At 38.3% G+C, this 21,492-nt stretch overlaps 1 protein-coding gene across 2 annotated transcripts; it reads left to right on the top strand.

The window, feature by feature from the left end:
• The first annotated feature begins 161 nt into the window (after window positions 1-161).
• On the top strand, window positions 162-14,716 carry LOC103466730 (nuclear receptor coactivator 5). Of its 2 annotated transcripts, none has more exons than XM_008412527.2 (9): window positions 162-369; window positions 522-608; window positions 4,507-4,580; window positions 4,720-4,858; window positions 8,989-9,188; window positions 12,172-12,450; window positions 12,535-12,702; window positions 13,761-13,934; window positions 14,031-14,716. In XM_008412527.2, exons 1-9 carry the CDS (start codon window positions 308-310, stop codon window positions 14,066-14,068), a joined length of 1,221 nt encoding a protein of 406 aa, XP_008410749.1. In that variant the 5' UTR covers window positions 162-307; the 3' UTR covers window positions 14,069-14,716. The 2 variants fall into 2 exon arrangements, with proteins under 2 accessions (XP_008410749.1, XP_008410748.1); XM_008412526.2 differs by having other exon boundaries at window positions 163-369; window positions 13,692-13,934.
• The last annotated feature ends 6,776 nt before the right edge of the window (window positions 14,717-21,492 follow it).

Below are 21,492 nucleotides of genomic sequence, written 5' to 3' on the forward strand. Positions count from 1 at the left end.
AATGAGTACCTAATCATGATATCTGATTTAATATAAAACATTATGAAATATAAAGTTATGAGCAAATTCTGGTTTTTAAGACTCAAATTAAGACTATGACTTGTAAGTACAGTACAAACCTCTAGGTGGCGGTAGTTGCCTAAAATGGGCTCATCAGCGCGGCGCTCCTCCCCTTTTTAAAACCTCATTTCCACTGGAGTGTTCACGCTATACACAGCCGTGAGGGACGTCGTGAGGGGCATTTTTATCTGATTCGTCAGATCAAATGTGTCGTTTTTAGTCGAGTTGCAGTTTCAGTTTTAGTAAAATGTCGAATTGGGCGAAACCAGCCGCAGGTGTGCGGAGACCGTCCGGCAGTCCAAACGGAAGGTTAGCTTCTTTAGCGTTAGCAGCTAGCCTGCACGGAAGCCTCGAACAACAACTTTGCCCAATTACAAGTGCTTGTTTCCGCAGCGGGTGCGAACTTATATGTTCAAGTTGCCATGGATGTCGACGTTAAAAGGGTTCTTGTTGTGTTGCAGTGCTCAGCAGCTGCGGCTGTTCCGGAGAGCGGCTCCGTACCCGAGTAGAGAAGAAAGAACCGAGGAGCTAAAGGATGCTCTGGACAGGTAAACGCGGCTAACGGCAGCTAACACAACGGCTTAAACACATGAGAGAGGCGGTAGGGTGCAGCTTTTACTGGAAACTATACTTTTTAGACCATTTGTTTTCTCTGTGAGTGCAGGGTTGAATTTGTACTTTATAGTGTTATTATAAATTGACCCCCCTCTTATTATTTCAGTGTACTTATTCTTTTACTTAGTTGAATAAATATGTATTTGAAAAGTAAAAGAGTTCCACCTGGAGCTTGTTTGTGAAACATAAATTGAGTCTTTTTTTAATATATCCAACTGTTTAATTAACAAACTACAACAGCGGCTGTGAAACTCTGTTACCAGTTTTGTAATATTTTACAACTTTTTTTGACTTATTTAATAAGCAAAATGCCATAAGAATTGTATGGAACTATTAATACTATGTTATAGGTATATATTTTAGAGTCTGTAAATGATAATAAATCTGATATTTTAAAGAAGGCATTCTCTAGTATAAAACCTTAACTTAAGAGAAAATGTTACATATAGTCATCTGCTTGATGTTTGATGTCATAATGTAGGTTATAATTGTCATTTTAAAATGGATTATGACAGGATTCTTTTTTTAAATCCTGTCAGTCAAAAAGACATACTCTGATTTACACAGCAGTATTTGATGCTGCTGGTACTTAATACAGTTATTGAGCTCACACCGATGGGCTAACCTGGTGCAGAAAATCCATCCAGCAAAAAAGAAAACTTGTAAAAGCTGTGTCCTGGTTATCAGCAGAAAGAATAAAATCATAAACGGTGAACGACTTAGGTTGTTGTTTTAATTCAACATCATGAATACTGTGATGTTAAGGTAACGGTTTGTTGTCCACTTTGTTTGCATGGAATATTTTTGTTGCAAATATTGCACTAAGTTGATTTTAAAACTCTTTTATTAAAATGAAACCACTTATTCTTTTTCGTTGGGATTCCAGTTGAACTGGAATCAAAAAGTAAACATTTTAATAATTCCGTTAGAATCAAAATATTAACGCTGGATCCATTTTCTTTCTATAAAAGTTCCTCAACAAAAAATTTGTTGAGTTCGCGCTATAGAAATAAACTAAATTGAATTGAAATATTGATTATTAAACAGTTCAGGGATTCATCTCTTCTCGCACCACAGGTTTCTGCTAGAAGACCTGTCTGGACTCGGAACAGATTGGATAAGTTAAAATAATTCAAAGTTTTTAAATGGTCCTAAAGATTTCACCCATCTCTTCAGATGATCTGAGTCCAGAAGAAAAGTTTCAATCTTCCTGTTTGCTGCCGATGTTGACAGTAGAAACACAGTAGATCAGTTTTCCGCTGCACTCACCAGTGTCAGTCTGTACGGACCCCTCCAGGGGACATGGGCAATTTTTTTTCTTTTGTGTTCCCTCGTAATAATCTGCTGATCAGTTCATGCGGCATATTGAATACTGTAAGCCTTTCTTTCGGTGGCCGCCGTACTTTCTGCTTTAATACAAGCTCATAAGGTTTTTCCATGGACTATTGAGTTATTATCACGAGGTAATAAGTCATCTGATTGTGTCTCTGTTGTGTTCGTCTGAATGGTTTAAAGAGCTGCTTTCAGTGCTGTTCCATCTTAGCCTTAACGGACATAAACCTGCAGTAAATAAATTTATTTTCAATCAGTTTTTTGCGCGAAAGCGTTGATAATAATAAACACGTTTTATTATTATAAAACGTAGAGGGCCGCACTGGGTTAACTCGGGGAATCTCATCTGTCCGTGTATCAATCAACTCCAAACCTCCTCTTCTGTCACAATTATTGATTTATTTAATTTTGATTATCATGCTGCAAACTTTGCGAGGACTGACCACCCCGCTCACCCGCTTCCTCATGCACACAGAGCCAGCAGCCAGTAACCTTCCCATTCATACTTGATGACGTCCCGCCCACATCAACATAACCACCATCCAGGTGTCAAAGCTGCTGCTTTCAATAATCAATAATTACTTATTTAATTCATATGGCTCTTATAGAGCCTCAGTGAAAACACATTTATTATTATTAACTCTTTGGTGCAGAAAACTGAAAATCGATTTATTTACTGCATGTTTCTGTCTGTTAAGGCTAAGATGGAACGGCACTGAAAGCAGCCTTTTTAACCATTCATACACGAACACAACAGAGACACAATCAGATGACTTATTACCCCGTGATAACTCATAAATAGTCCATGGAAAAACCTTACATAACCTTGTATTAAAGCAGAAAGTACGGCAGCCACTGTAAGAAAGGCTTACAGTATTCAATTATGCCGCATGAACTGATCAGCAGATTATTGCGAGGCAACGCAAAAGAAAAACAATTCCCCATGTCCCCTGGAGGGCTCCGTACAGTGTTATGTAGAAGAAAAATATGAACTTAGTTTGTCTTCAGAAGGAAACGGGGAAGCTTTTTCATTCATTTCTGGAAAGTCTCCATTATCCAGATTCTCATCTCATCAGGTGCATTGCAGCCTGTTTAGATTCACATTGTGTGTTTCTGCAGTTTTTTCTGAGACTTCCTCTTATGATGCCATCTGCTGGACAAAAACAGAACCTCATCTTTAGGTTGGAAATCTTTCACATCATGGCTTTGATCAAAAGGCCTGAATTTTACATCAGTTTATGAATCAAAACTTAAGTTGAATTATTGGTTTTAAAACTTTAAGGAACAAAAAAATTCTGATTTGGAGAAACTAATGATTCAACTGTGAATCACATTTAACAGACAAATAGATCTGCAGCTTGGAGCAGTTATGGCAGGTATTATAAACACAGATGTAATAATGTTCTCCACTTGGCACTGCAGAGATTTAAGAGGTTCCTTCCTCACTTTGTGGTTCGGAGAACTGAATCAGAGGTTCTGTAGATCAACATATTTATTTTTTAGGATTTGACACTGAAACCAAGGCCATCTGGATCCAACTCTGCATTAGAAACTCTGATTTGTTCTCTGAATCGCACACATTTTTTTTTACATTTCTTAAGAAATTTTCTAGTAATTTATTGTCATGAATCAAAATTCTTATCAGAAATTTTTCACATGTATTGCGGATATCTATGGATATCCACAGTGACACACATCTAGACAGAAGATTGTTGTTACAGTATAGTATTGCATCTACATTATGCAAACAGAGCAACAGCATAAAGTATTAAATGTGGAATTGGTGCATCACTTTCAGCACATTTATCAGATACCAATAGGGTGGTGAGGAATGATTGCTACAAACTTCAAATTGCAAGTTGGACCAATGCAACAAGAACATGACAACTACCACATGTGTAAAAGCTACAGTTCAGCTTCTGTCTGTCTGAATTTTGTTTTTCAGCAGGATTTTCAGTGTTGGGCTGTTTAAATTGTCTTTTTTTTTTCTTATTTTTTAAGGTCAGATCTGGTTCTGTTTTTCTCACAAATTAGTTCCTAAAAATATTACACTTTTGTTTTTATTTGGTGTCAAGTTTTCAGTTTCTACTGTTGTGCGTAGTGTGTTTATGTTTACGAGTTACTCTAAGATAGAAGGAAGTGGATAAGTCTTATCTGATTGCTGTCACTCTGAATACTGTACTCCACTGTTGGCTGTTGTGGTTTTTACTGCATCAGTTGTGTCGCCACCTGTTGGGGTTTTTCTGTTTTATAGGTCAGCTTTAACAAATGTACACATTTCAGGAGGTCAACTGTGCAAACATTTAGAAGATACTTTGCATATACATAAGAGGAAACGATGTGAAAATTCCTGCTACCTTTGCTTGCGTTACTGTACCTACCTCTCCAGTTTTTAAACAGGGCTTTATGTTTTCAGTGCACAGAAATCTGTATAATATAACCACCCAGAAAAACTAAATGAAATTCTGCACATTGAAGCTTGTTTTGCTCCATTTCTAGTTATGAAGAACTGGAACAGCTTCAAGGTTACTCCACTAGTGTCAAGTTTGAGGCATACAAACCTCAGCCAAGTGGTGAGATTTTCATTTTCATCATGCAGAATCTTTTGTTTTTAATATAAAATTACTACCCCAGGTCACTTAAATTACTCCCATCATCTGAATGTGCACTCTCCTCCACCTATCCCGCTACCCCTTCCCAAATTTCTTGAAGTCTTGAACCCGCCAGTCAAAACCGAGGTCGTCACTCCGGCGGACAGACGTAAAGCTCTGTACCAGAAGTTCTACAAGCAGGTCCAGGAGGAGAGAAAGCCAGCCGACTGCGTGGTCCTGTCAGTCACCAACAAGTTCCTGTGAGTTTTCCTCTAGCAGTTGTTCAACTGAAGAGTTCAGCCGAGTTTAGATTTGGATGTTCTGCTTAGGATATTTAGCATCCACTAATGGAAATTTATCGTTTTATTGCAGTTTCAGGATGTGTTCTGACTAATTGAAACACTTTTCCAGATCTGCTGTTGGCTGAGAATTTATTTGAATTTCTTATGTTTCTTTTTAAACCGCTACCAATAGAGCATCTATACCCTATTGGGTATAATGGTGAATAATTTCACTATTTGTGTCATTATTCAGCAAATATCTAATGCATCTGTGCTAGTTCTTGACTGCTCCAGTAAATAAGACTAACCTTATAATAGATACTTGAAGCCAATGTGATGGCAGCTTGGTTTGAAGTGAACCCATATAATCACACATTTTTGCATTAAATTACACCATTTTCAAATGAAAAAGAAAAATATAGATGATGCAACAGGTAAGGAAACTTGGCACAAATCATTCAAGAACATAAAACACACAAAGGCCCGGATTTGAAACATTTGAGCTACATGTTGCATCTAGTTACACTTTCTGACTCCACTTCTTTCAGACTGAAGCCAAACATGAAGGTTTTTTTTTTCTTTCAACACAACGTGGAGCAGCAGATGTTCATATTAAAAACACAAACTATTACATCTTTTAGGCATCCTCAGATGAAAAACTACAGTTTTTTCAGACTAATAACAATTACCACTGATTTTGGAACATAAAACAATATGCAGTCTTCTACATCGATGCCAGATATGTTAACACACATGTTGCTGTAATATCTTGATGGTTCACTACAGTCATGGCCAAAAGTTTTGACAATGATTCAAATGTTAATTTTTACAAAGTCTACTGCTTCAGTTTTTATAATGTCAATTTGCATATTCTCCAGAATGTTATAAAGAGTGATCAGCTTAACAGCAATTAATTGCAAACTCAATATTTGCCTAGAAAATGAACTTTATCCCCCAAAACACATTTCAACTTCATTGCAGCTTTAAAAGGACCAGCTAACATCGTTTCAGTGATTGCTCCATTAACACAGGTGTGGGTGTTGATGAGGACAGGGCTGGAGGTCAATCTGTCAKGATTAAGTAAGAATGACACCACTGGACACTTTAAAAAGAGGCTGGTGCTTGGCATCATTGTTTCTCTTCTGTGAACCATGGTTATCTCTAAAGAAACATGTGCAGTCATCATTGCACTGCACAAAAATGGCCTATCAGGGAAGAGCAGCTAGAAAGATTGCACCTCAGTCAACAATCTATGGCATCAAGAACTTCAAGGAGAGAGGTTCCATTGTTGCCAAAAAGGCTCCAGGGCGCCCAAGAAATACCAGCAAGCGCCAGGACCGTCTCTTAAAAGTGTTTCAGCTGTGGGATCGGGCTACCAGCAGTGCAGAGCTTGCTCAGGAATGGCAGTAGGCAGGTGTGAGTGCATCTGGTGAGGCGGAGATTCTTTTAGCAAGGTCTGGTCTCAAGGAGGGCAGCAAAGAAGCCACTTCTCTCCAGGAAAAACATCAGGGACAGACTGATATTCTGCAAAAGGTACAGGGAGTGGACTGCTGAGGACTGGGGTAAAATCATTTTCTCTGATGAATCCCCTTTCCGATTGTTTGGGACATCTGGAAAACAGCTTGTTGGGAGAAGACGAGGTGAGCGCTACCACCAGTCTTGTCTCATGCCAACTGTAAAGCATCCTGAAACCATTCATGTGTGRCGTTGCTTCTCAGCCAAGGGAGTCGGCTCTSTCACAGTCTGGCCTAAAAACACAGCCATGAATAAAGAMTGGTACCAGAATGTCCTCCGAGAGCAACTTCTCCCAACCGTCCAAGAGCAGTTTGGTGATGAACAAAGCCTTTTCCAGCATGATGCAGCACCTTGCCATAAAGCAAAGGTGATAACTAACTGACTCAGGGAACAAAACAGAGATTTTGGGTCCATGGCCTGGAAACTCCCCAGATCTTAATCCCATTGAAAACTTGTGATCAATCATCAAGGCACGGGTGGACAAACAAAAACCTAGGAATTCTGACAAAATGCAAGCATTGATTGTGAAGAATGGACGGCTATCAGTCAGGATTTGGTCCAGAAGTTGATKGAGAGCATGCCAGGGAGAATYGCAGAGRTCCTGAAGAAGAGGRGTCAACACTGCAAATATTGACTTGYTGCATTAACTCATTCTGTCAATAAAAGCTTTTGTTACTCATAATATGATTGCAATTGTATTTCTGTATGTGATGAAAACATCTGACATACACACATGAAAACCAGAGGACAGCAGATCATGTGAAAATATAATATTTGTGTCATTCTCAAAACTTTTGGCCATGACTGTATGAAAATGATTGGTACTCGTTTTAGTACAGTTCCAGCATGTATTCTCACTAACGTAAACTTTTTTTTTTTTAGATAAACTGATTTGTTTTTCCTTTTATTCAGTCATACACACAAACACACACACATATAAATCCACCCAGAATGATCACCAAACATTTCACATTAAAAGTTAATCCTCTTTGTTGGCTGCTGTTGTCGGACAGGTAAGTTTTCCTTCATGATGAAAACAGGGACAGTTTAAAAATGGGTTGCGTGTCACTACACCATAAAAACAAACTTTTCTTTGCCAGGTTGGAAAATTGATTTAAACGTAAGCTTATGTGAAGACAAATAGTCAATTACACACCACAACAAATGCAATAGGCAGCCTAAATCTTTACATTCAGACATTTTTGTCCATCTGACGGGAGAAACATCAAAACGGCTGTTTTTACACTTGAAACATTTCTATGGAAGAGGGGGAATATTTAATGTTTACCTTTCAGCTTTTATTTTGCATACAACATTCACACTTTCTGCTGAAAGTGCAAATAAGTTGGCCGATAAGGCTTCTTGTTTGCTTAAAATACACTCACTGAAAAAGTCAAACCCAAACCAGTAAGAGTCCAACTCGGACATGATTTGGTTCAGATAATTTGATTTCCACAGAGCCGGTGTGTCTAGACCAGATGCAACAACACATTGGCTGAATGGAGTTTTCAGCCAGATACTCTATCAGAACAATGGCTGTAGGTCAGAAGATACAAAAGACACCTTAGATGTCTTGCTTTTTGATATATACATGAGGAAAAGGGTTAAAAACAGGACTGTCTTCAGGTTAAATCACTGGTCACTTTATTGCACCTTTCTAGTGTTGGTCTGCCTTCAGAATTCTTCTAATTCTGTTAAAGATTCAATAAGCTTTTGATATTCTTTAGATATTTTGTTCTTTTTGAGATGATGGCATCATTAATTTTCTGCAGTTATCTTGTTTACACTTCATGAGAGTTTTGAGTTTCGCCACAATCCAAAGATGTTCTGCTCAGTTTCCATCAGGTGACTGATGGACGTAATCATCAGAGGATCGATGGACAGTAGTCATAAAGTGGTGGACAGGACCAACGATATTATTCAGAGAAGCTTCACATTTTAAATGATGCTCAGTTGGTACCAAGCGATCCAGATTGAACCCAATAAAATATCCAATACGGTTGTCCGTAGTCTAGACCAAAACAAGCCAGGACAATCCATATTTTCATGTTTAGACCTTCTCCAATAAATCAAGACTTGTTGGAAAAGGTGACATTCATCCAATCTGTTGTTCAATTTTATTGTACTGAAGCTTCAGTTTCCTGTTATCTGAAAGTAGTCACACTGTGAAATTGGTTCATATTTAAAGTTATCAAGCAAGTTGCCTTCAATATTTCTAGATGCATGGAGTTCTTGCATATAACATTCAGACTTTCTGCTGAAAGTGCAAATAAGTTGGCTGATAATTTAGCTAATTCAGTGTTTGTGGTAAGTTATGAAACTGAAGAAGTTCCTAATAAAGTGGCCAGTAGATTACGTTCGTTTCCATTATCACACCAATCTACAGATGAACTTTAAAAAGAGTTCTTGCACATTTCATATCTGAAAAAGACATTATCAACTGAAACTCGAGAAATAAGTTTTGTTTCTAAAAATATATATTTTAACTGAAGAAATAACCATTTCTGAGGTGAAGATAGAGTTATTTTATTTGCCATCTAGTTAAGTCAACCCAGAAAAGTCTAGTTAACAAAGTGTTTCTCTTCCTCTCAAAGGGATTACCCCAAATCGCTAAGCCAGTGCTTGCAGGAGCGTGGCCTGTCAGTGGAAATGCTGTACCTTCAAGTGGAATCGGGCCTGACCCGGGCCCTGCAGGACGTCCGAGCAGACGGCTCCCCGTTATGTATACTGGTGGAGCAGAAAAACGTAGCTCTGTCCTCCTGCACTGTTATCATATTCTCAGAGTCCCTCAAAAGTAAGTCCGTACCCCTCGTAATCCTTCAAGCCCTCCCCAGAACATGTACGTTCCAACCCTCAGTTCTTTAAAACTCTGTCCACTTAAACAAAAAAATGCATTTTGCTCTTAACACATTGACATAAGTTACATAAAGTTTTCCTATTCGTCTTATCTTTTAAACGGGTACTAAAATTGAGTTCTGTTGAAGCAAATACACACCATGAGCACTAAACTTTTAAGAAAATAGCCTCTGAAATAAACACCGTAACAAAACACCAAATGCAAACTCTGAAGCTTAGAAAAAACTAAACTTGTATCATGATTATAAAGATGGGTCGTTTGTTCTTTTTGGCTTAAGCTGACATTAGTTGACTTGGTTAAAACCGTCACGTTTTGAGAGGAATTATCGGCTAATTATAACCCTGGCCTTTTGTGCAATTGTCCTGTTTCATTTTGACGTGTGGAAAGACTCAGGTGGCCAGATTGGAAGTAATCGGAGCAGAGCTGAGGTCACCAGGCAGCACTGCTGACTCTGACTGTCAGTTTCACTTTAGTAAAAACTGTAGTTGGGATTTTAAACATTGCCTTGGCCGACATTAGTGGTTGACTTGTGAAGGGTGAGATGGCCTAATTAAGTAGTCAGTTGCGACAATAAGTAAATGACAATGACAGACCAGTTGGGACAACTTTCCATAGCAAAAATATATACTATAGTCCAGGGGTGTCCAAAGTCGGTCCTCGAGGGCCGGCAGGATGCCGAACCCTTGATGAGAAGGCTGTAGCAACCTTCTCATCAAGTCAATGTTCTGCCTAGGCCTTCTAATGAGCCATCATTTGATGCAGGTGTGTAAAACCAGAGAGAGAACTAAAACATGCAGGATGCCGGCAATCGAGGACCGACTTTGGACACCCCTGCTATAGTCCATCCAGTTGAGAAGCATTTTGTAAATCAATCACCACCTGTGCTTTGTGAAATCGAGATCGCATTATTTGCATTTCATAAAACGGAGATGCATCATCGATTCTCACTAGGGCACAATCATTTTTAAATAATTTTTTAAAAAGTAGTTTGAATTTCAACTTGTGCTTATTGTGATGACAATCTTCTTGGAAATCAACCTACGTTTCCATCCTCACAATGCACTATATCTAATGGTAGGATCAAAATTTGCATTCCCACAATCACAAAGACCAGCTCAGATGCAATACTTGGTCAGTTATAAAATATGCACATCTAACTATTTGGAATATTTATATTCACATTAAAATTTACATCAAATGACAGTAATAACCAAAGTAATCAACTTTGTGTCATTACCCATGTGGTTCTTACAGGAAAATCAGTTTCAAACACTTGAAGGAAAGAATGTCTGGGAAGTAATAAAGTGATGAAATTTATCACATTACTTGTTGCCAACAACGTGCAATTCACGCCAACGCAACAATCTATGTGCTCACTCACTGCGCAAGACTCCACTCATGAAAATAAAGCTTGTTTAAAATTCACAGCAGAAGATTTGGAAAAGTTAGTGAAATACTCGTAGAGTATGGTCTGAGATTAGACCAAAACTGAACTCACTAGAAGTCATTATAAACATGACGACACATCACACCTCCCAAAAACATTCTGGCACACTTCATATTCCTGAAGAAACGGAGAGAAATGCATTAAGAAACTCTTGGTAAGAGCCTGAAAATGAATTTCCAAGCAAGACGAAGGGGCCAAACACACAGCAATAAACATTTTTTATTGGTTTCTGAAAAAGAACGAACGAGAATGACCAAGTCCATCTCCTGACTTTTATCCAGTTGAAACTCTAAGGAAAGATCTAAAGATCAGAGAGCGAAATCAGAGAAATTACCTGATATTTTATGACAAACATTTACGGTATATTTTATAGATTTTGTTGAAAGCGCCTGTCAGAAAAAGTTTGGTTTAACCAACAGAACAAATGACCCAATTAACTGCAACACAACTCAAGTTGAAGGGGAAACTCCTTATTTTCATCTAGTTTTCACAAAATCTAAACCTGACTTTCATTTACGTGCTTCATGCACCACAAATCTGCATACAAATAGAAAACTGTCATAAAATAACATTTTAGGTAAGATGAGAAGCCAAATGAATTCAACCTAAACTTGCCACAAAGTAAGGATTTTTGTTTTTTTCCCTTTTGTAATTAAAAAAATGGCTATAAATCTAGGAAATATATTTCAAGTGCTGCCATAATTGTAAGGAAAACACATTTGTTAGCTGTCACACAGTAACGGTTAGAGCTACATTTAATTTTCTTTTGCAATAAATGAAGCGGTATTGAATTAAATCTGAATTTCCAAGTTTTACATGGGTGCAACACATGCTGCTGCTTAACCCACACATGAATTTTCCTTACAACCATTTAGGGGAAATCGATAATTTAATCCAAAGAAAACATTATTATACAAAAAAGATGAAAAACAAAAAGAATAAACAAGTTTTGTCATTTACACAAAAGATGCCTTTTATTGTTCAGCATGTGTCCCAATCATTTAAGTCCTTACTCTTAAAAAAAAAAAGAGACTTTTGTCTTCAAATTTCACTGGTTAAATAATCAACAGCCACATAAGCCAATACAAATGCACAATGCACAACATTTCAGGTGATTTTTGATGAGTAGACAGTCCAGCTAATTCACCAAAATTGAGTGAATAAATGAGTCATTTGCCCTTTACAGCATAAGACTAAACTGTTAAATGCACAGTTGAAAAGTTCTGGATCATGAACAAAGCAAAACTTCAACAGAAATAAATTTGTAAGGAAATGTTATTGCGATTGCATAAGCTCCACACTGCTACCCATTACCTCCTTAAGCCTCAATGTTTTAAACGCAAAATTTGCTGAATAAACAATAAAAAATAAAATCCATCTGATTATGATGGAGAAGAACAATGAAAAACCTTTTCTTCACTCTAAGTTGAATCTTCTTCCAGCTCGGTTTTAACGCTCCCGTTTTCCTCCCAGTCCACCGTAACATGCCTAAAGACCAGGCTCTGGACTTTGTCCAAGCCGAGTACAGTCGCGGACTCCTCAAGGAGAGTTCGCCAAGGGATCCTGCAGACATCGCAGCGCAGGCATCGCAGCTGCTGGACGACTTTCTGGATCGAGAAAAAATTGCACGGCACACGGTTCCCTCCGAAATCCGACATCTCCTCTCGCTGCTAGCCGACGGGGTGCATCTGTATTTGGAGGAGCTGGAATCCATCTCTGAGTACGTCGCTTCTCGACAGGACCATTTGCAAGGTGAGACTATTTGCACTGGCGACTGATTGGGGCTCATGCAGTCTGAACAAATGGCTGCAGTTTACGGGTTTTTTTCTTTTTTAGCTCTGGCCTTAGGTGATGAGGATGATAAAGGGAACATGATACCCCCAGGATTGGGGAAACCCCCTCCTCTGCTTCCTACTCCTCCCGGCCCATCGCCTCAGTCTGCCTCAGTAGGATCTCTTGGGGACCACTCTCCACCTGTATCTGTAGGTCTGCTGCCGACACCAGGTCAGGACTGCAAGCAGCTACATCCTATTTTAGTGAATCTACAAGCAGTTACCAATGGGCATGGGCTGGTTTCAAAGTATACTGTGGTATGAAAAGGTTAGTTTCAAAACCATAAAAATATTCTGTTCTGTTCCTGTGGTGTAGAAACGTTGAAGCATGACATCACACATGCAAGATCTCGCCCTCCCAGCTCCCCACTGGAGGGCAAAAAACGATGACCACCATTGGTTTTAGTTGTCAGGTTGTCGACGTAAGTTTTAAATGTACACGTAATATATGAAAGCAAAACGGACTCACTGTTTTGCTATTAAATTTCAATAGCCGACATAGTGAGGGGGAAAAAAAAAGAGTTTTTTTCTGCATTATTTTTCCCTTTGCTGTAGAGCACTGAACTGAATATCTACACCTCCAGGTTTAATTTTGTTAATTGGATTGTTCTAACGCAGCAGCTCAGCTGCAGATGGCAAGTAGAAAAGGTCTTTTAGGTTTTTTTGCCCTCCTGTGTTGTGTGCATGCGCAAGATTTCTGGATCTAAACAATAACATGATTGAAGCAATTAGATGCAAACTTTCAGTAGAGCTTAATTGTGTTATATGCTGAAAATTAAGTATGAATGCGTTTGCTAGAGGGGAATGACATTTCCACATCACCTGTGGTCTAAAAGCAGTTTCCAGAGAATTAAAGTTGGCTGACTGTAGAGATTGTGGAGATTTGAAACTCCAGTTAAATTCACATCTATCCTAAATGTTTTTTAGAACAGCAGTGGCTCTGGCAGCAACAGGTCATGTGAAAGGCTGAAGATCAGCTCACAATTCAGCTAACATTTAGTTAGCATTCGCATCAAAGCATGCTAAAGAAACGTGAAATAACACTGTAATCATAATTGGTAGTATCATACCAGCCCATGCCTAGTTACCAACACTGCAGCGGTGCTTTGGAGACACACTGGCATTTTTCATCTTTGTGTCCTGAAATAATTTCCTTCTCAGGCTCTTTCCCCAAAACCAAACCTCCTCCGCTCCTGTCTTTGCATCGGACTCCTCCTGGGATGTCTTTAGGACCCCTGGGTTCCCGGGTTCCCCCGTCCTCTCTGGATCCATACGGAGCTCCTGGTTTGTCCCGAGGGCCGCTGCTCCACCACGCTCCTCCGCTCTACCCGGGCCTCCGGTCCAGGCCCAGGGCGGCTCCTCCATCCTTGAAGGGTTCTCGTCCTCCTCTTCTGTCAACACCAGGTAAATCTCTTCATTTGAGATCTTTTTAGACAAACTAATTGCAGGATTAGTTTTACGATGATTTCTGAGTAAACAATTATTTTTACGTTTTTACAGTTGGTCCCCATCTGCGACTGGGTGGACCGAGACACTGAAGGCCGACGCTGCAACACAAAGCGTTTTAGTATTTCAGATGACTTCAGAGCAGGAAGTTTCCAGAGGAATCCCCTGTTTGTGTTTCTTATTAAAATAATAACAGTAAATTTAAGTGATGCATATTTTCATGTTTTGATGCGGTTTTCTTTTTATTGTTTCCGGCTTTTAACCTCTGACTTGCAGCAAGAAGTTAAAACTTGCTCTTGCTGCAAATAGTCCAGCTTTATTTCCAATTTTCTGCCATTTCTTTTTCTGATGAAGTTTCATATTTAAGGAGCAAATGTAACTTTTTCTTTGTGGCGGTAACATCAGCAGCAACACAAAGAGCAACGTTGCTCTTTGTGACAAAGTACAAAAGTTTAAACATTATTCAGCGAAAAAAAAAAAAAAAAAGTTTTTCATGATTTATTGTGTAGGATTTAATTTTTGATATGCTGCATATTTTTGTTTATAAAATTCAGTTAAATATGTAAATGTTCATCCTTTTCTTACTGCATTGTGGACAGAGACTTTAGATCCCATGGACTCGAACGCACCAAACTGCAGACATTAAGTATAAGTGTTGAGCGTATTTCTTTCTGAAAGGCCTGTTTGTTCCGTATTTCTGATACTAATTAAATCTTGTCATTTTTTTCTTTTAGATGTAAATATTGAGTCTGGTTTTCTTTCATTGCAGCTGTGTTGAGGTTTGTGGTTTGAAGGATCAAACATTTGGAAAACCTTTGAAATGCTTCAGTATTTAGTGAGAACTTTTTTTATCTTTAGTTGAAACATCAAAAATCATATTTATATAACAGGCAGTTTTTCAGCTATTAAACTTCGTTCATTTTATTCTTTCACTGAAAGGTAAGAGATGTTCCAGCAGAAACTCATGAATGAATAAAATCCTTTTATTTGTTTAGTCATTTTAGCCTTTAATGGGCTAAAATCATTTCCACGAGATGGAAACAAAATTCAGTTTTTCTGCTTTATGCATAAAATTAAATTTACGAGTTTAGGATTATGTCTGGAAAACCCAAATTGTTCCTCTTTGTCGGTGTTGGTTCTGTGTAATTATATCCCTAATTGAAAGGGGCATGTTTGAATTAACGTCACTGTGTATCTGTATCTGTGAGAATAAGACAGAAACGTCCTTTAGTGTCTGTGGGAACATTCAGGTGCATCAGCAGCAAAGTAACAAGGAAATTGAAATATGCATATTTAGGTAAAGGTAAAAATACTAACAAAGAACTTACAGTTTAGCCAAATGTATGTAGGAAGAGAATTTAGAAAATGTAATTACGAGAACTATTATTCAGATTCAAAGACTGTCCGTCTGAATGGAATGCATGTTCCATTCAGACCAGGAAGTGAAAGTGCATGTGGGGTATAGAAACCGTTTGAGAGAAGAGAAGCTCATAAAGTAACAGCTGCTGAGGGGAAGGATCTGCGTTGACGCTCTTTTGTGCATCTAGGATGCAGCAATTTGTCACTGAGGGAGCTCTCCAATTCAGCAACGGCTTCATGCAAGAAGTAGGAGATTATGAGGTTTTAACCAGAGTTGTTCTGTCTCCCACCACCTGAACTGAATGTAGGGAGCATCCAATCAGAGCTGGCCTTCCTGGTGATCAGTTTACTGCTTTTTAGCTTTATGCGCCAAAAACTGCATCTTACTCAGTAATTTTGTTTATTGTGTAAATATCCTAGTACACTATAAGAAAACTAACTTGCAAGTAACTTTTCAACAAGATATGGAATCTTGTTTTAAGTCAATAATTAATATAAGGTGCTAGTTGTGCTGGTAGATTTCACTTGACATTTTCTCATGTTTTAAATGAAATAATCAGTCAATGGAACTAGTACTTTTAGTTTTCTATTTATCCGTCTTGTTCTGTTGGTCGCTCGGTTGTAATATTAAAACTTTTTCGTACCTGAAAAGTTTCCCTACCTGCCAAATCCTGTACATCTTGTCTTTACACGTTTTAAACTCTAGAGGGCGACACAGTCCAGCTTTTTTACCCCCACCGCCGTGAAAGCTGAACTTCATGAGTCTTTTACCGTCTACTGTAGTCAAACTATTTAACTAATAAATATTTAAGCTATTAGTCATGTTTAGGAAATATTTGGAGGGTTTTAAAATGCATAGAAACGTTTCTTCGACAACCTCAGTGAGCAGAGGACACGTAATGAGAAGCACATAAATCATAAGACGAGTTTTATTTAGAGATTATTAAAGAAAAAACATTAAATATGGTACACAAATTGAATGTGAGTCACAAGAAAAAAAACACATCTACATGTGGACTTGGGATGTTTAATAGTGCAAAAACATGATTCACATGAAATATTTGAAAATATAAAGTCATAAAAATTGAAAATGTGTTAGAACAATGTAAAAAAAAATGATTGGAACTAAATATTTTTGTTCCAGATGTAAATGCAGAAATGTTCCTTTTTTTCTATCCATCCATTTTCTTACACCCTTGTCCCTCTGGGGTCAGGGGGTGCTGGTGCCTCTCCAGCTAACGTTCTGGGCGAGAGGCGGGGTCACCCTGGACAGGTCGCCAGTCTGTCGCAGGGCAACAGAGACATACAGGACAAACAACCATGCACACACACACACTCACACCTAGGGGCAATTTGGAGAGGCCAATTAACCTGACAGTCATGTTTTTGGACTGTGGGAGGAAACCGGAGTACCTGGAGAAAACCCACGCATGCACAGGGAGAACATGCAAACTCCATGCAGAAAGACCACAGGCCGGGAATCGAACCCAGAACCTTCTTGCTGCAAGGCAACAGCTCTACCTACTGCACCACTGTGCAGCCTTCTTTTTCTCACATGTCAAAGTTGATCAGGTCTTGTTTCATAGTTCTTCACGTCATGAATATGTAGTCATGTTGGTCACATTTCTTTGTATAGTATGTTTCACTGTATGAATTTGCAGCTATGACTCAAGACAAACCAAAAAACAATTTCATTTCGGTTTGAGACCATTTAGAACCATAAAAACCACAGTCATCATGTTTGTCATTGCTTTAATGTGACACAATGTCAGACGTTTGGGTTCAACCAATAAGATTGAAACGCTCTCCTTAAAGCGTTGGACCATGAAATAATGCACCACAGCAGCTGTTGCAGGAAAATGCTTGTACAAACTACAATGGATGGCTTACTTGAATGCAGGTTCATGTGTTGGTGGCCTAGTTAAAGTCCAGAACTAAATCTAGCTGAGAATCTGTGAGAAAACTCTCCATCCAGTCTGACTGAGCGTGAGCTAAGTTGTAATAGTTAATTATCTGTGTTGAATCTGAATATGGAAGAACATAAAGATCTTGTTAAATTTGATTTACCACATTTTATCAAATCTGTGTTGAGCATTAAACAAATGAATCTTTCCTCTAACATTTCTCAACAGTTAAGTTTCTTTTTCCCATAAACCTCCAATTGTTTTCCATAAGAGAGAGGAAAAAAAAATCCATCTCCTTCTTTTAAACGTGTACCATAAGTAAGATCATTATTGTTATTACTGTCATCGTAGCGGATGAAGTGGGAGTTAAAGATGCTCCGACACAAACATACACGACGTGAATGTTCTCCTCCTCGTCTTCTCCAGCTGTGGGAGCGCTGCTGTGAGGAGCCCATCATCTCAGGAAGTAATGGACAACCGTCTCCACCTCATTACTCCAGCCTTCACACACACTACACACACACACACACTCTGATTGGACACGTGTCTGGAAACGGGATAATGCTGCTGTTCCGGTGTCTTAAACTCAAAATTTCAACATTTCACTCTGGGTCTCACTTCTATCTGATACTTCTGCAGGTTCCTAATCATGGTTTTGTATCATTAATTTTTTTTTCTTGTGAAATGTATTTATTTACAGAAAAAGGAAACATGCAATATTGATTACAATTCACTGTAATCCAATTTTCTTCTCTATTTCTCCTTTTTCTTCTTTGAGTACATATTGGCTCATACTTTATCATGTTCTTCAGCAGAATTTACAATGGCTAAAACAACAAACACATGAACATCCACATATTAAAAAGCTCCAAACCTGATCAGGTTTTCCAAATTATCTCCAGTTTTCTGAAAAGGGGTATTATGGCCATGGAAAATGGAGAAAAGGAGTCAATTTCTGCTCAAACTCTCAGAAACTTTGAAGTCAGAAAACTCAACTATTCTGAGATTAATTTCAGACATTTTCTACAAAAACAAATTTCAGTTTGAAAAGTTGAAAATTTGCTAGAAAAATTTAATGAAAAACCAGTTTTATAAGTCAAAAGTTTCAGCTTTTGGAAATTTTATGAGTTTGAAATGTCGACAGTTTTCGCCTTCTGACACTCAAAGTTCTGTTTCTTTTTATCACAAAAACTTAATATTACTTTTTTTTTGTGATTGTGAGATTATTCTCAAAACTTCACTTTTTTTTTCTAGCAAATTTTCCAACTTTTTCTGAAATGTCCCTTTTTTTGTACTTTAAAATTTCAGTTTTTGTCTGAAATGTGCTCCTCTTCTGCCTGGTCCTGATGCACAGTTATCAGATCTTCATTCTCTAGCTTTAGAAATGACAAAACATCTTGAAACCAGAAGAAGTTGAAGATTTCTCAGAGAATTTCCAAAGGCGTAAAATGTGTGTGCCTGATTAGAAGGGACACACGTTGTACCTTATACACTGTGCTAATGTTAGTACACGAACTGGAAAACCAAAAATTGTTAAGAAAGGGTTTTATGTCAATCTGGCAATTAAAGAAAAACTGAATATTTAAAAATCTACAAAATCTTGTGGTTTAGGTTTCATGAAGTGGCTACATCTCTCACACTGATCCAACACTTGTGGGTAAATTTCACACAGTTGGGACTTTGAGTGGTGAACTTTATGTAGTATTTTAAATGAAATAAATTGTAATCTTGTACAAGATGTACTTCACTAAATATTAAGAATTTCTCCCAGAGCTCGTCCAGCTTGGGATGTTTTGAAACTAACATTTAAAATAATCTGAAGTTACCTTTTGATTATATATTCCAAATAAAATGTTATAAAAATGTCCCTAAACGCAAATAACTTGACTAAATTCCACTCTTTCCTTAATTGAGGGCCTTCTAACGTCAACAAATATCTCAACAATGTAGAATACACTGACCTAAGGTAAGACAGAAAACAAAGGAAATGGAAAACAAAGAAGGTCAAAAATACAAACCCAGAAAAACCCCAAAAATCAAAACAACCCTGATGATTCCATCTAAACCTTTCTTTCTTTTTTTAAAGTCTTTGCAACACTAGCTAGTGAGTTTTCCTCAAAGTATCAACCAGAAAACGGGCAAGGACAAAAGAAGAAGAGATTAAACCTCAACGGTTGTGTCCCGTCTGTCGTTTCTATGGGGTTCCTTCTCTACAGTGGCACCAAATACTCCCAGAGTTTAGTCTTTCTGCAGAAGAGGCAACTTCTTGTACCAGGATCTCATTCTGTCTGTCAAAGGTCAGAGCTGGATATTAGCTGGACCAGAAAATCCACCTTTTAGTTCGGCTCCTTCTTCACCTCAAAATACCAGATCTGTCACTGCAGGGCTCCAGACAAATCCAGTCATCTTTGCATTTTATGCTCTTTGCTGCCATCATTTAGGGACAATACTCAGAGATTCATTCTCAGCCTTCACGAAGCACTCCGCCTTTTCCCAGAGGAAAGCCATGATCTCAGATTTAGAGAGGTGAACTTTCATGCTCACCACTTCATGCTCAGCTGTGTAACAGTCCAACTCTTGCTAAAGTTGCGGCTTGAAAGCGGCAGCAGAACCACAACATCTGCAAAAAGCAAACAGACTCCGACATTCCCAAAGCAGACAACCTTCTCCCCATGACTGCGCCTTGAAATCTTGCCCAGGAAGACCACAAATGGTTTGGGAGGCAAAGGGAAGAGTTCTGGGAACAAACTTGACCTTGGAGTGAAAATGCTGAGTTGAGTTGTCAGACTTTTCATGAAAAGCATGAATTTTGTTCTATGGCTTAAAGAAATTCAGAGAAGTTCACGTCATAAAATGTTATCAGGTAAAACATTACCAGACAAATTAAATCTTATAGTATGCAATTAGATTAAATTAGACTGGATATATAAGTCACCTTCCTAGAAATTACAAGATACTTTAACTTATAAGTTACTTTCCTAAAACTTAGAAGTTACTTTCCCAGAACCTAGAGGTCAGTTTGCTTAATCTTGATTAGTTTGCTAACTCACTTTCCTAGAAATTGTAGGATATTTTACCAGAACTTATAAGATACTTTGCTAAAACTCAGAAGTTAGTTTCCCACAACATGGAGGGTACTTTACCAGACCGTGGACGTTACTTTTCTAAACCGTAGACGTTACTTTCTCAGAACTTGGTAGTTACTTTTTAAGACTTACAAGTTACTTTGTCAGAATCCTGAGGTCAGTTTGCTTGAACTTGATGATTTCTTTCCTAAAACTTAGAGATTACCATTCCAGAACTTTGAGGTTTGTTTGAATTTACTAGAAGCATTTTGGAGCAGGTTGCTTTCCCAGAACGTAGAAGTTAGTTTTCATAAATTAAAAGATTTTGTTTTTACTCATCAACACTTTCCCAGAACTTAGAAGTTACTAACCCGGTGCTGCTTTCAATAACTTTACAGTCTTTACCCTCAAATTCTCTTAACTTCCAGTTTGTATAGAAAAATTATCAGGCTGTTTTTTTCCTCATTTTATTGGTCAAGTTCTAGAATAGTTCCTCAATATAAATCACTTATAAGTCACAGAACACAGCCTCATTCTTCAAAGTACCCAGTATGTTCCCTGAAAGTTACAGGAAAGTATATGGTCTATATTCTGCAGCGTTCCCATCTCAGTGTTTGGCTCCAGAATAGCTCAGATAAACAGGTTTTGTTCATCAGCTCTTCCATCAGTCAGCTTTGCTCCTCGTGCTTTCCCACTTCTTCCTGCACATTTTCCACATCTCCACCTTTTGAATTTAGTTTTTATTCCTCCTTTTTCACAAACATAATCACAAGTTTCTGTCATTAAAACGATAGTTTGAGAAATCCATTTTCTGTTCTGTACAGCTTCAGTTTTCCCCCTTCCTCTCATTCTCCCTCCATGCACCTTTCACTTCCCCCTCTCCTCCTCCTCCTCCTCTCTTCCTCCTCCTCCTCCTTTCTCTGCTCCCCACTGGATATCAATCAGAATCTATCACTCCACCTATTCCTGCTGCCTTTGTGTCAGAATTCACAGGAACTTCACGGAATAGGAAACTGTTTTATTGTTACATCGAACTCTTGCTGTGTGTGTTTTGTGAAGGAGTGCGTCGAGCTTCAGTGGCAGAATTAATGGAATGCACACACACACACACGCACACCCACACACACACACACACACACACACATACACACACACACACACACACACACACACACACACACACACACA

The sequence above is a fragment of the Poecilia reticulata genome, linkage group LG6 (genome assembly GCF_000633615.1).
Source record: "Poecilia reticulata strain Guanapo linkage group LG6, Guppy_female_1.0+MT, whole genome shotgun sequence".
Classification (NCBI taxonomy): Eukaryota; Metazoa; Chordata; class Actinopteri; order Cyprinodontiformes; family Poeciliidae; genus Poecilia; species Poecilia reticulata.

Excerpts from the sequence above, each read along its gene's own strand:
- LOC103466730 (XM_008412526.2), top strand. The coding sequence starts at position 308 with ATGTCGAATTGGGCGAAACCAGCCGCAGGTGTGCGGAGACCGTCCGGC. Across the intron at positions 4,581-4,719 it reads ATACAAACCTCAGCCAAGTG|TCTTGAACCCGCCAGTCAAA; the intron begins GTGAGATTTTCA and ends AATTTCTTGAAG. Across the intron at positions 9,189-12,171 it reads ATTCTCAGAGTCCCTCAAAA|TCCACCGTAACATGCCTAAA; the intron begins GTAAGTCCGTAC and ends TTTTCCTCCCAG.